The following is a 12,874-nucleotide window of genomic DNA, read 5'->3' on the forward strand; positions in this document are numbered from 1 at the left end:
AACTCAAGTCGAAGATCAATTCTCTCTGGTATGACGATTTCGATCTACACGCTCGAGATAGCAGTGGTAATCACGACTTCACTCACAACGTTATCCTCCCAGTTCACTTTCGACAAGACTCAAGCATGGTCCAATCAGAGCCATTGTCGCATCGCATGAACAGGGATAACGGCAACGGATTATTTGCTTGTCCATCCATTGCACGTCGAAAAGATTTCAAATCTTATATGGAAATTTGGCCGACGTAGTACGTGGATTCATTGCAATGCTGATTTCATCAGAGCCCTTCATAAATCAAGAGGCTCTGAACACTGACTCGTTCGAACCCACGACTGCGCAACATTTGCCTGCCACGATGGCACGGGAACTCAGCCACCGTCATCACACTGGTCCTCTCAGCCTTTAGTCCTGCTTTTTTTAGCAGCTCCAAAACCGCGCACACTGTTTCCCCAGACGCGAACACGTCATCTATAACCACAACTGACGTTGCACTCCGAATAACATCTTGATCCATCTCAACTCTTCTTCCTCCTAGTACGTTCAGCCCCGATGAGATGTGAGACACAGACTTAGCGACGGAAACAACAGGCGACGGCAGCTTACCGGCCTCTCGAATCGGGGCCAACGGCAGACCGGCCTGCAACGCTAATGCTGACGCAAATATGAAGCCGCCCGCCTCGCAGCTGATAATGGCATCGATATCTGACCAGGTTCCCGTGAAGTGAGACTGAAATAGTGAGGTGCACAATGCCAGACCACCCGGTGTCTGGGCAATATTGATGATGTGGCGGAAGTCGATGCCTGGACTTGGAAAGTCTGGTATGATACGCACCATATCGCCTAGCCGTTTCAGGTCTTGATGTACGAATGGAAGCAGACGAATTTCTGCGAAGGCTCTCGCATTGTCACCTCCCGCGATGTCGTTGTGGAAAGACAAGTTGGGCCTGTAGTTCCTGACACGCGTTGACCGCTTGCCATTTTCCCTTCGAGAGCCATCGCAGTCTTCTATGTCATTGCGGAATCCCTGCCGAAGTTGTTTGACACCACATCCGGCGGCGACCCGAACCTCAATAAGTCTGCTAGTCGGCACGAGATGGCCCAAAGTTGCGACCGGTGATTCATCCCTCATACCTGTAATGAGCAGTACATCCGCACTAGCAGCGCCGTAAACAACATCTAGGAAGTTATCCACTGGCAGATGAGGGGTTTCACGCAATCGGTCATGGAAGAACGCCGTCAAGCCCGGCCGGTGCTTCTCTTTGTACTCTCGCTCGCTGAGCAATCGGTCCAAGTCCACACCCGCAGCAGCCGCGAAGTCCCGCTTCACGGTATCGCTTATGCTGGCAACCCGCGCCGTTTTGCCACATCGGTTGAAGACATCAGCCCAGATCTCAGCGCAGTAGTCTTTGCCGACACAGCTGTTTCCAGTAACCAAGATGATGAGGCCTGGTTCCTTTGGTTTCGGTGGAAGAGGACAGGTGTAAGCAAGTACACAACGCGGATCTGCGAGACATTTGAGGCGGGCTAGACGAGGACGATTTGAACCAAAGGCTCTAGCTGCCAGTACTGCATCTCGGGGATCCGGTCCAAGGTCGGCACCATAAACTCCGGTACTAAGCGGTAGCAAAGTCTTGGCGACGGCGTAGACCCACACCACAGCCACCCGGGCAGCAACAGATTTGTCTTCCTCGCGAGGCCAGACGCCGGTGATAACGCAGGCGAGGTCCCAGTCACGGCAGCCAAAGGCGGTGGCTGATACCGGCACATGGTGGATTGCTCCGCCGCCTTGGAGGAGGTGAAGGTAACTGAGCGGAGAGGGGCGAGTTCGAACGGCTGATGCTAGCGCGTTTGCGACCACGGCCCTTCCGATATCCTTGAGGAATAGGCACCGTTTGAACGAAGATGTCTTGCCTCCAGCGTGGCCGCCATGCATACCTGACATATACATCTCAGTCTCAAAGAGACCGACGCTGTCCACGATCTTGATGTCGTGCTCAGGGCCCAGAATCGTGGCCATGGGTGTAGAAACAGGCATGGGAGTTCTAGTCACTTCCCCAGCAGTCGAAGCTTCGTACATGGTCACGCCGAGATGGAGTTTTCCAGTGTCCCAGTATAGATACGCGTCAGCAGAACTGTGCCGGGAAAGTTGACTGGCAATATCCCGGTCGAACTCGGCAAGCCTGCGTTGCGCCTCATCGCCGTCATGCAGCGGTATGACCCAGTTCCTGACCAAGAACGCTGAGGCTGGCTGTGCCGCCAAGATGACGCTGATGACGATGCCAAAGTTCGTTCCCGCTCCTTTCATAGCCCATAGCAGTTATTCCTCGTTCTCTGGGCGCATGGCACCAGTTGGCTGGTGTTGCGCAGGTACATGTCCGATGCATTGAATCTTTGCCGAGTTGACGCTGACGACAAGCGCACCGACGATAGCGTCACAAGCGAGCCCGTGAAGTCTGGACAGGTGCCCGATACCGCCTTGAAGCCACAAGCCTGCTCCAACACTTGGCCGAGATCCCAAAGGCACAGTGAGCCCCTTTGCCATGGTCTCGCGGATGATGTCTCCCATCTTACTACCGGCACCGGCAATGACCAGGCTTCTGGCTTCCCCTGTAACAACGTCGACCTGATTGAAGGCGCTCATGTCAATGGCGACAATATCAGGCCAGAGGCAATGACCGCTGTGTCCACCACCCACGACTGTCAACGCCATGCGGTGCTCCAAAGCCCATCGAACGCACTCCTGAACTTGCTGGATGTGTCCTGGTCTGACTATAGAGGCAGGACAATGGAGACGAGCTTCCCTGTTCTTGACATGCATGACCTCGCCAATTTGCGGCAGCTGTGAAGTCAAATCGTGCAGCGTGGTTGAGTGTCGTGAGAAGGTCATCATGACATCAGGCGCAGCGAAGACGAGGTCGTCGATGTCGCGGCGGCCGACGGTGCGGCAATTTTCCCGCCATTCTTGTAGAACTTTGTCGGACTGTGGTACAAAACCTGCAATGAACGAGGCGAAAGAGTCGAGGGCATCATCGGTGTCAGCCACGCGAACTATGCCCGTTGGGAAGTTGGCGGTTTGATGAGGGACCAGACAAGCGAGGCCCAGCGGGCCATCTCTATGGAAAAGTATGACCCTACCGTTTGCTACATGTTCGTCGAGAAGGGTGAGTGCGGCACAGATGTAGTCGTCTTTTGGGTTCATGCCATACATGCTGTGACAGAACAGAACAACGTCAAACTTGTTGTCGCTCAGGGACCTGAGGGAGTTTTCAGGATTGAATGGGGTCTGCCTGATGTCGGGGCCCGTCTCAAGAAATGGTAAGACAGCCTCCTCGGTTGATAGAAAACTTTCTTCTAATTTCGACGCAAACAGGCCGTTTGGCTCAAAAGCGGTGTATCGTTTGATCTTCCGCTTCACATCACGGGGCAAGTCTCCAAGCACGCTCCTCGGTCCAGGTCCAATCTCTAGAACCGAGATGCCCAAACGCGAGTGGATAATTGGGTTCAGGAGCCGACATAGTTGAGGGAGAATGAAGTCTCGGTATGCCGTACATCTACAGCCTGGTTCGAAGAAACTAAAGCCGGCGCTGTATTGTGCATCAGATAAGGGCTGGGGTGCTACTGATCCATGAGTTGCGGCCTGCTGCCTCAGACAGCGCTTGAGAGAACCTAACGTTGCCATTGCAAGTGACGGTGCGATTGCCAGACTCTTAGTCGTGACAGCAGATAGTGTGTCAAATTTGAAGAAGTAAAAGGGGCTATGGTGCTTTATACAATACAGGTACTCAGCAAACGGGCTGGGAGCTGCGGCGGCTTGCCGCAATATTAAACATTGTTTTATTCAGTTACGTCTGCGTGAGGTCACACAATACCCAAATCAAGTTTTCTTTGCTATTGAAATTTTTGTTGGCCTCCCGCATCGTGTGGTTGTTACGGTGTCCTCACGACCAGTAATTAGCCATCGTCATGCATGCGGCCTGCCGTGTCATGGTGTGAGCAATCTTTGCGCCAATACATCGCCCAAGTGTCCGCCGATCCCTCATGTGAGCCTCGGCTGATCTTGAGAGTCTTCGTCTCGCTCTCAAGACTTGGTGAATGAGAAAGAAATGGGGAAAGAGTGAGCCAAGACTCCCTCCCACAATTCCGCTCAATTGACCGGGAGCCACACCAGCTTTGGAACGAACCCTGACATTTGCGTATACTCTCCCTCTTCAACCTCTTTGCCTGTCTCTAGATCTGTTACAATGATCCTCAATTTTTCACCTCGAGAGAGCCGATCCTGAAAACTCTCAGCGGGGAGAACTCTAGTTGCACTTGGCTTGCGACATCGGCCTTTGTTCGGCGGTCCTGAACTCTCTCTTCCTCGCCCCATCCCTAGCCGTGTAATCTGACCGATAAACTCATGGTTGCCCATAGCATCAGGACACGTTGGATTGGCTCCTGGAGTGAATATGTCTATCCTATAGCTGGAGACAGTGCATCCAACTTCAGTAAAGACAACATAGGGAACAAGCTTCTTTGTGCCGGAGGTTTTGAGAGAGTCAGTGTCGGAGGAACTTTTCTTCTTGCCTGGCAGACCACACGGCAAGACAATAGCTTGTCCCCCACTCGATACAGCAGAAAGAATACCTTTCTCTTCAGCTGTTTTGACTGCAGAGAAATCAGGGCTTGCAGGCTCCCCATACATGTAGCCTAGTGCACGTGTGTCTTTGGCCATATCACCAATAGTGGTATAGTGCCAGTGGCGCGTGTCATCATAGCTGATGCTGGTCCCATTGTTGATAAAAGGCTGCAGTGGGAATCGAGAAGTAAATTGGTTCTCTGGGTTTGCGTCCATGAAAACACCGGCCAGTCGATCCATGTTGGCGTGATAGGATAAGAAGATGGGGTCGAAAGCAGTATAAGTGTTGTCGGCCTGGCTGTGTGTTAGTCATAGTGACCAGATGAACCAGGGGCCAAATAGCTCACCATGTCGTTGCCAACCCAGCCATGGAAGTTATCATGAACTTGCTCAAACAGACCATCAAAATCGAAACGAAACGGATAGTCTTCGTCAGGCTGCTTGTCACTGAAATCAACGATATTTGCCCACGGTCTTCCGAAGTGCTGAGCCGACTCTGATGTTGTATAACTTGATTGCTGCAGGGCATGTGATATCTGCTCATGGTAGATTTTGAATAGCCCAATCTTCTCTTTCCAACCAGCAGCTGTTGGGCCTTGCGTCAAGATTGGATCCCGCGTCACGGTACTAAAATTACCCGGTCCATCTTTTGACTTTCCGTCCAAGGCTTTGGCAAAGCGAAGCGGATTCTGTCTGGTTTCGCCTTCAGGGTGTTGATAAGTCTGCTCAAGAAACATTGGAGGAATTCCAGCAAACTCGGATGTTGCACATGCAGCTTCTTTCGCATATCCATTCCAGTAAGGAATAGGGAAGTCGATCAACTCTTCCACATATCGCAGATAAGCTCGATGCCAAAAAAACGTGGCTTCTTGATAGTGAAGACACCAGTATGCATCTACAGCATGCGTTTAGCTAATTTCTTCTCATTGAGTTCTGTTCTTTCATTAGGATATTCAACTCACGAAGAACTCCCAATTCCTGCCATTTAGACCCCAGTTCCCGAGCGCCGAGGATGTCGTCTAGCTTTGTCTGGTAAATCACAAGTTCCTCACGGCTCAGGCTCATGATGTCTTTCCTCACTCTGAAAGATATTGGAGGGTCATTGGGCTCAGGAATGACTGGGACGGAAGGTTGTGTAAGCTGGCAGTTCGAGTCTCGCGGGAAACCATTGTTTGCCCACATGCGAAATGTCTCGAGAGCACTCTCTGGCCAATAATGATCTGGGTTTCGAGTCACGGGCATTGACTTAGAGCGAAGATGTCTGTAGATACCAAGCGCCCTCTTTCTGACGTCGTCATACTTGGAAAGGTCCCATTTGCCCCAGTAAAGCATTTCGTTTATCCACTTTTGACCAATGACCTCGGGATTCTTGGTCACCCAGTAGGGCGCTTTGATCAGGGGAGTAATGTCGTCCTCCCAGTTGGGTGTCTTATGAACGTCTCCCATATACAATGGGGACTCTAGAGTGGCCATGTTTGCCTATCAGAGATTGAGGTATGAAAATTTGGATAGAATTAGAATGTTCCTTAAAGGAGAAAATTGAAATTGCTATAGGCTGAGCGATGAAGGATGAATTTTTGATGAAAGAAGTATGGCACCCCGAGCATTCGATGTTTCAACGTATATAAAGCATGGGGTCCAAGAATGCACCTTGACGAGTAGGTCTGCCACTATTCTGTTCCATAAGTAAACGTTTACAGATAAGACGGACCTTACGAGCTAAGCCAGAATGGCTGCCGTTAGTATAAGTGGCGAGCTGAAATCCCGTCTTGGCATCACAGTGCCCTCTGCAGTTACTTTATGGACTCTGCATCATCGATAAATCGCCGAGAGACATACCTTCTATCAGCTACTTGAAGGGCTGGAAGCGTAGATCTCCAGTTGCGTCTGACGTGGCGTCGGGCTAAGCTAGGTAGCTGAGCTATCCGCAGAGTGACTATTGAAAGTATGCAGCTCGCTGAATACGAGACATGAGGACATAGCTGTGTTCAGTTCAGCTCCCATGAGTGGCTTTCGCATCAGCCTATGGCAGACATCTCCTTTGTAAGCTGATAGTGTGATGGGAGATACAGCACCTTCAGCTGTTCATCTAATCCAAAGCAACGAGCCACTTGATTCAACCAGCTTTTATGCAGCTTCAGTCAGGGAAAAGTCAGTATCAATATTGGCGAGTTTTTAAGGATTTTCATATTGGAGGCTTGAAGAAGAACAAATTTGAGGGTTCAATGCTTGGGTGCAGTCAAAGCCAATAATTGGCAATTTTCCTCGGCTTCCTGCCCGTTGTCTTAATAAATGACCTTCGGAGTGATGGATTGATAGTCCGGTCCGTTAGGAGGACCGGGCTCTGGCATCCCCATGTAGCCTGATGGTCCATCCTTTGCTTCTACCCTCAGGTCCATTGCTTCTAGATCAGAAGTTGTGACAACCGCATTAAATTCAACCCTCGAGTCGCCCTTTCGATCAAAAGTTGTTTCATCAGCATCGTCTTCTCCCATCTTCTTGAAGAGATCAGGGCCCCCCAAAACCTTGGGCTCAATAAATGGCTTCTGGAGGTACGGCTCAGTGTAAGTAAGCGCAGGCTGAGGTTTTCCAGGCCATGCTTCTCCATCGTTCTGAGGCTCTGGCTTCGGGCCAACAACGCCAGAAACACTCATGAAGATGTAATCGGCAAATTGGCTTCCATAGTGCACATAGCGACCACCGTTATTTTGGTCAAAAAGATCGCTCAGGGTAAGGTCGCGGGTATCGTCATCAGTCTTGAGACCTTTTGGGATAGATACGCGAAGATGAAGGCCCATGTTCCTAGTAATATCACCACGGTCACACCAGTCAAAGACCCCTTCGGGAACTTGGACCATTTCTCGAACGTTTCCTCTTCGCTTGCCGGTACGATCCAATAGGAAGGACGAGAAGTCTGCGTCGTACATGTACAGAGCGACAGGATCTTTGACAGAGATTGTGACAGGGATGGGACACACTGTATCGCGAGCCAGACGACAGACTTCGTTGACTGCGGCACCAATCTGCAAATAGTTAGTCTCGAAGAGTTCTCAATGAACAGCAACAGAGTCTCTTACGGTCGGGTCAGAATTCCTGCTCGGATTACCATAGGCAGATCCATCTCCGCAAAGGGTAAGCATGTTGGTAATAGGTTCACCGTACACCAAGTCGCTTCTGGTAACAGTGGCTTGCGCAGCGATGTCAATCTCGGCACTAAGACTATTGTTGATTTGGATGAGGTGGGCAATGGTGCCAGTGTTGGTGTGACCATTCCACCTGTTATAGATGTTGTAGTTGCCTTCATCGTCCACCAGGTGATCTCCTTTAATTTCATGTGCAAAATCGGGGTTTAGCTTCTTGTAAATGTTGAGGATCTTGTTGTTCCTCTCATACTCTTGGGTTGCTGGGTTCTTAATGGGAGTTTCGGTCAGAATGGGATTATACTTGGCAAGTTCTTCCCAGTACTAGTCATCAGTCAGTCCCGAGATCGTCCGTGTAAAGAAGAATTGGCTACGACTTACCTCGGGACCTTCGCAAGTGAAGCTCACAGTCTGAACATCTCCATCAACCTTTTTGGTAGACCATTCCAAGTATTCGTCCATCACCCAACGATCCTCCCTTTGTCGAGATACCTCAACAACTTCATCCTCTCCCGTCTGTTCATTCTTCCTGTGGAACTTCAGAATCTCAGGATCCAAGCGTCCTGGAGGAGCTCGCTGGTTGTCCGGATCCTCTGCGTATGCCCAACGAGCGTCATCCGTAGGCTGCTTGATTCTGACCTGAAAACTATTTAGACGAGTGCATAGAGGGCTGGTAAATGACTTGCATTCAGAGGGAAGCCAACCCAAGTGATGGGTACAGGAGGCAGAGACGAGTCGAAGGCAAAGTGGAGAGGATTAAAGAACTGAGTAAGAATCTTCCTCCCTGCGAGTCTGCCTGCTATCTCGTCACCGAACCAGCCGTCAACAGTCTTGGACCATCTTTCAAGCTGTTCACCCTCAAAATCATCCAAGAAAGCAGGAGGATGAAATTTCTTGAGCTTTTCGAGTCCAGACATTTCGGTGAAGACCTGACAAAAAATGAAGATGGAAGGAGTACGTGAGAAGCCCAAGTCAACTTGCGGGATGAATTGCATTTCTCAGAGGAAATACCTTTGCTCTGTCTTCTGGACATGCTTGAATACTATGAAAGTGATGATTGTACTACAGCTGGCCGGAAACAATGTTCCGAGCTATGTGATATACCATGCATACGTTTGTTCCAGATTTTCAAGTCTGGCCGCTCTGAGGCTGGCTGAGATTGAACGGCTTATGATCCTAGCCTGCCGCACATTCTCTCACCGCACAAGCTCGTATTGAGACACAGTTGTTGAATCTGATATGTCTCATCATGCCATGGCGTATGTTGACGAATCAAACGCTCATCGAGAGTTGATAGTGCAAGAGAGAGGCTTACGTCGTCACAGGCCTTTACCCATGTTGGGGAAGGTTATGTCTGGTCCATGGTCTGGTGTGTGCGGGGTATCGCCGATGTTTTGGTCACATATCATAAACTATAAGTTAACGAATGGGCCGAGCCTAGCCTCTGACGGAAATGGAATTCAGCCTCTCTAGAGCAAGCCACAAAAGGCCCGTTTGCTAATCGGGCACATAAGACTGGTTACAAAGATTCAGCTCAGAGGGCATCCGCATGTTTGAATCACACACTAGCGTTTTTTAAGGCACTGCACATCTGTATCGATGGCTTCAATTGCCTCTATAGTGAGACGTGATGTGATGAAGCTTGATGAGGTTGCTTGCAGTGTATCAGCTGTCTCACCAATGCACTTGGCTACTCGCGGTCTTTTATCCTGTTCCGGTAGACATCCAGAGTTTTGAACTCAACATAAATCTTCAAGCACTCCTTGCCACACTTTTGCAGCTACTATCGTCCCATCACTCACACAGGACACAATGACTGACCCTAAGCGCGGGAATTATGAAGATATCAGCCAGAAACTCTGGTATCGAAAGTTCATTCGTGGAATAAAGCCACAGACAAAAGAGCCGTATCCTGATGAAGACACGCCCGCCACGCCTGAACAACTCGATAACGACTTCATCGATTATTGGGGCAAACGCTTAAAGACTGATGAAGCGTTCAGGGAGCACAACACGTACAATGAGCTGATGACCCAGTTTTGGGGTAAGTGGAATTTTCTCGTCAGGACTGATTGATTCTAACGATAAGCAGAGGATCCAAACATAATCCTACAGACTTACGCCGTTGCAGACGGTCAAACAGTTCCAAGGAGCAAACAGAAGTCCTGGTTCAGATCCGAGCTTCGTTTCATCTCCGTTATCTTTCCCACTGATGCAAACCATAAGAAAGATGGCAAGGCACCAATTGGATCTGTTTCGTGGGCGCCCTGGTTTGTGCTCATAGCAGCGTAAGTAAACGGGCCAACAATTTGTCGTCTTTCCGGCTAACATTTAAGCTCCTCTTCTATCCACTCCGAAAAAGATATCCTCCACATCATGAGTTGGTCGCGTGATGATGGCCAATTCAGGTACTATGCTGTAAGTGGAACTTCATTTTCTATTGAGTGTGCAAAGTTGATGTTGATGGTAGCGCGATCTTATCATGAATGATGAAGCCAAAACTCAGCGCATCTTGAATGACGAAGCCCGAACTCAGCACGGCTGGGTATATCTCTGCTCTTCGATGGATGCTTTTGATGCTCCAGGCAAAGCATACCTGGGTCCTTTAAATGGTCATGTCAATGGAGGAATCGTCATGAAAGAGATCCACAAGCAAGTCATCATCGGGCTGATATACACCAAGGAGTTTGCTGACGCAGTCATAGGCCTTGGATGCACTGGCTTGTTGGAGGTCGAGGAGTGACGGATCTTCTTGATAAAGAGCTCATTTCAGAGCTTACGGAGGCTAGATGGCTCACTTATCCTGGATTCCCCCCTCTCTATGGTGCAAGTGTGCAATCTGGTGAGACTTTCGAAAGAATAGTGCTGGACTCTGTCAGAGTCTGGTTTACCAGCCGGCGGAACAAGGACTTTTTGACGGAGAAAGGCGGGACTAAAGCATGCCCGGATAACATCCAGCGTTGGGCAGCGCACTTTTTCCTGACGACCAACATTAACATTGCTGCTACATCCAACAATGCCAACATTGTACCGTCGGATCACTTCTTCAGTTATGAAATGCTCAGAGGATACAGCGATCTTTTGGTGAGTTATTTTTATTCCACTACCAGTCTTTCTCGGCAAAGAGGGATCCCTTTGTAATGTACTTGCTAACAATAGCAGCCCAACCGAAGTCTTCATGACGACCAATGGCTAGCTGCCCATATACTCAAGGAGACTCCAGCTGCATTGACGGCCTGGAACGAGAAACAGTTCAAAACAGACAAAAAGAAGTACCTGACTCAAGAACAATGGTTTAGAAGGTACTCCATTTCATCTTTCAAGTATGACGGGCCGTCTTATCTCTGGGCTTCACGAGAACTCAAGCTCTGCACCTTACAGGAGGTAGCCAATGTGCAAGACGCACAACTTGTTGTTCCAGCGAACAGCCTTGCCGGTGGTATCTTTATGGGAACTCTCGAAAATGGCAAAGAAGATATTCGTGGAGGGGCCCAAGTCAACTTCGCTGTGCAGCAATGGGGCGAAGGGGATAATCCTTGGGTTATCCTTCAAAGCTCTGTGGATGACGCGCATGGCGTATGGGCTGCTCAGAAGATGTTCTTGGGAAATGACAAAGACTCAGCACGATGTCAACTCTTTTCTGAGGAAACCTTCAACGCCTTGCAGATGGTTGACTTTTGGAATCCTATTTATTCCTGGAGACGTCTCAAGTTGATGCAGTACATCCCTGTCGAGGCACAACTCTTGGATACACCAATTACAGACCCAACGACCGGTGAATCCGTGTACAGTTATAGTCTTGAGGAAAACTTCATCGATGCTGTCAGGAAGAGAATGGCCGACGAAGGGGACCTGGAGAAGCTTCAAGATGAATGGCCAGAGGCTGAGTTCTTGTGCAACTTGGAGAAGCCTCTCATTGAGCATCAAATTCGGATTTCCAACTATACCAACAAAGTGGCAGAGAACTTGAACGAGGCGACCTGGATTCTGGAGTATTTGAAGCTTGCCGAATCGAGGCGACGCATGTTCCGTCCGATGCCAATGAACTTTTTCGGCAGCAACATTCCATACTGCCTGGCCATGCCGTTCAACGATTCATGGCTGGAGATGACTGAGCAGGCTTCCGTACGACAAATTCCTCAGCGGGGCGTTGACGTCTTGGAGGCCTGGTTGGGATCACTGGCTGGTAGCGATCCAAAGGTTATCCCTAACCAGAGTCTCGGGGATCTCAACAAACTCATTAGCGACAATGCCGAAAGTGGCGCAGATGGTTTGCCGGTTAAACTTCTGCCCAGGCCGTCGACGATGCGGATGGCTTGTCAGCGTTACATTGCGGTATCGAATCCTGAGACGTCGGAACGGCCTCATAGTTGCCCTTTCATGACGGGAGAACACCTAGCTTCTATACACACATCAGTAGTAGCTTAGATTTGGCTATTATTGAAGGAGTTATATTGTTAATGCATTCCAGCATGGAATCAGAAATGTGATGCAATCCAGCGTTTGGTGGCCTTTATCCATATTCTGGTCTTGGAAACTAGCTAGAAGTTGCCTTCGGTGCGCTCAATCATCACATCAGTTGGCATTGGTCCAAATCCGACTTCGCCGGCGGTCTGAAACCCAAGCTGTTGAAACCAGTACTACGAGCTCGACTTGAACACTTGTGCTGTCACTATATTTGACATTACCGTCACTGTTATTCTCAATCTTGCAATGGGGGTGAAAGCGCTCAGTAGAAGCCCTGGCTTCCAGAGTTGGCCTGCTGGTCCTCTTGCTCAGCATCAGTTGGTTGAGGTTCCAAGCATTCTCGTATGGGCTTTGTACCGCTTGCCAATGCAGAGTATATTCGCTTTGACCTACCTAACTTCACTCCCTAAGAATATCAAAACGACAAATAGAAGCGGCGAGACGACTTACAGTTGAGAAACCATCAGCCTTTGGCCGATCACTCGGTCTGATTACATTTGTGACCCTTCCCGGGTACGAAACCTTTAGTAACGACGGTGGTGTCATTGAAAACATGTACCCATCCTGCAGTCAAAGGCTCCGTATCAACCGTACCGTCAACTCTCCAATCTTGAATTGGAGGTATTAACGTGGAATGCGTATTGCATTT

At 49.5% G+C, this 12,874-nt stretch overlaps 4 protein-coding genes across 4 annotated transcripts; 1 reads left to right on the forward strand and 3 right to left on the reverse strand.

Annotated features, from left to right (window-relative positions):
• Positions 1 to 277: 277 nt before the first annotated feature.
• On the reverse strand, positions 278 to 3,679 carry BDZ83DRAFT_724092 (uncharacterized protein; the record flags this gene model as incomplete). Its single annotated transcript, XM_060512623.1, has 3 exons — positions 278 to 2,298; positions 2,347 to 3,111; positions 3,136 to 3,679. The coding sequence occupies 3 exons, from the start codon at positions 3,677 to 3,679 to the stop codon at positions 278 to 280; spliced, it is 3,330 nt and encodes a 1,109-aa protein (XP_060358711.1).
• Positions 3,680 to 4,144: 465 nt separating this feature from the next.
• Positions 4,145 to 6,091, reverse strand: BDZ83DRAFT_591599 (uncharacterized protein; the record flags this gene model as incomplete). The annotated part of the gene is made up of 3 exons (XM_060506452.1): positions 4,145 to 4,912; positions 4,966 to 5,513; positions 5,581 to 6,091. The coding sequence occupies 3 exons, from the start codon at positions 6,089 to 6,091 to the stop codon at positions 4,145 to 4,147; spliced, it is 1,827 nt and encodes a 608-aa protein (XP_060358712.1).
• Positions 6,092 to 6,720: 629 nt separating this feature from the next.
• Positions 6,721 to 8,865, reverse strand: BDZ83DRAFT_640765 (uncharacterized protein). The gene is made up of 4 exons (XM_060509519.1): positions 8,445 to 8,865; positions 8,140 to 8,397; positions 7,696 to 8,082; positions 6,721 to 7,641 (listed from the first exon to the last, which is right to left on the reverse strand). Exons 1-4 carry the CDS (start codon positions 8,751 to 8,753, stop codon positions 6,904 to 6,906), a joined length of 1,692 nt encoding a protein of 563 aa, XP_060358713.1. The 5' UTR covers positions 8,754 to 8,865; the 3' UTR covers positions 6,721 to 6,903.
• Positions 8,866 to 9,401: 536 nt separating this feature from the next.
• Positions 9,402 to 12,329, forward strand: BDZ83DRAFT_133807 (uncharacterized protein). Its single transcript, XM_060501234.1, has 6 exons — positions 9,402 to 9,802; positions 9,851 to 10,046; positions 10,095 to 10,176; positions 10,229 to 10,410; positions 10,464 to 10,842; positions 10,921 to 12,329. The coding sequence occupies exons 1-6, from the start codon at positions 9,571 to 9,573 to the stop codon at positions 12,184 to 12,186; spliced, it is 2,337 nt and encodes a 778-aa protein (XP_060358714.1). The 5' UTR covers positions 9,402 to 9,570; the 3' UTR covers positions 12,187 to 12,329.
• Positions 12,330 to 12,874: the final 545 nt, after the last annotated feature.

The sequence above is a fragment of the Colletotrichum acutatum genome (genome assembly GCF_030867785.1).
Source record: "Colletotrichum acutatum strain CBS 112980 chromosome Unknown BDZ83scaffold_175, whole genome shotgun sequence".
NCBI lineage: Eukaryota > Fungi > Ascomycota > Sordariomycetes > Glomerellales > Glomerellaceae > Colletotrichum > Colletotrichum acutatum.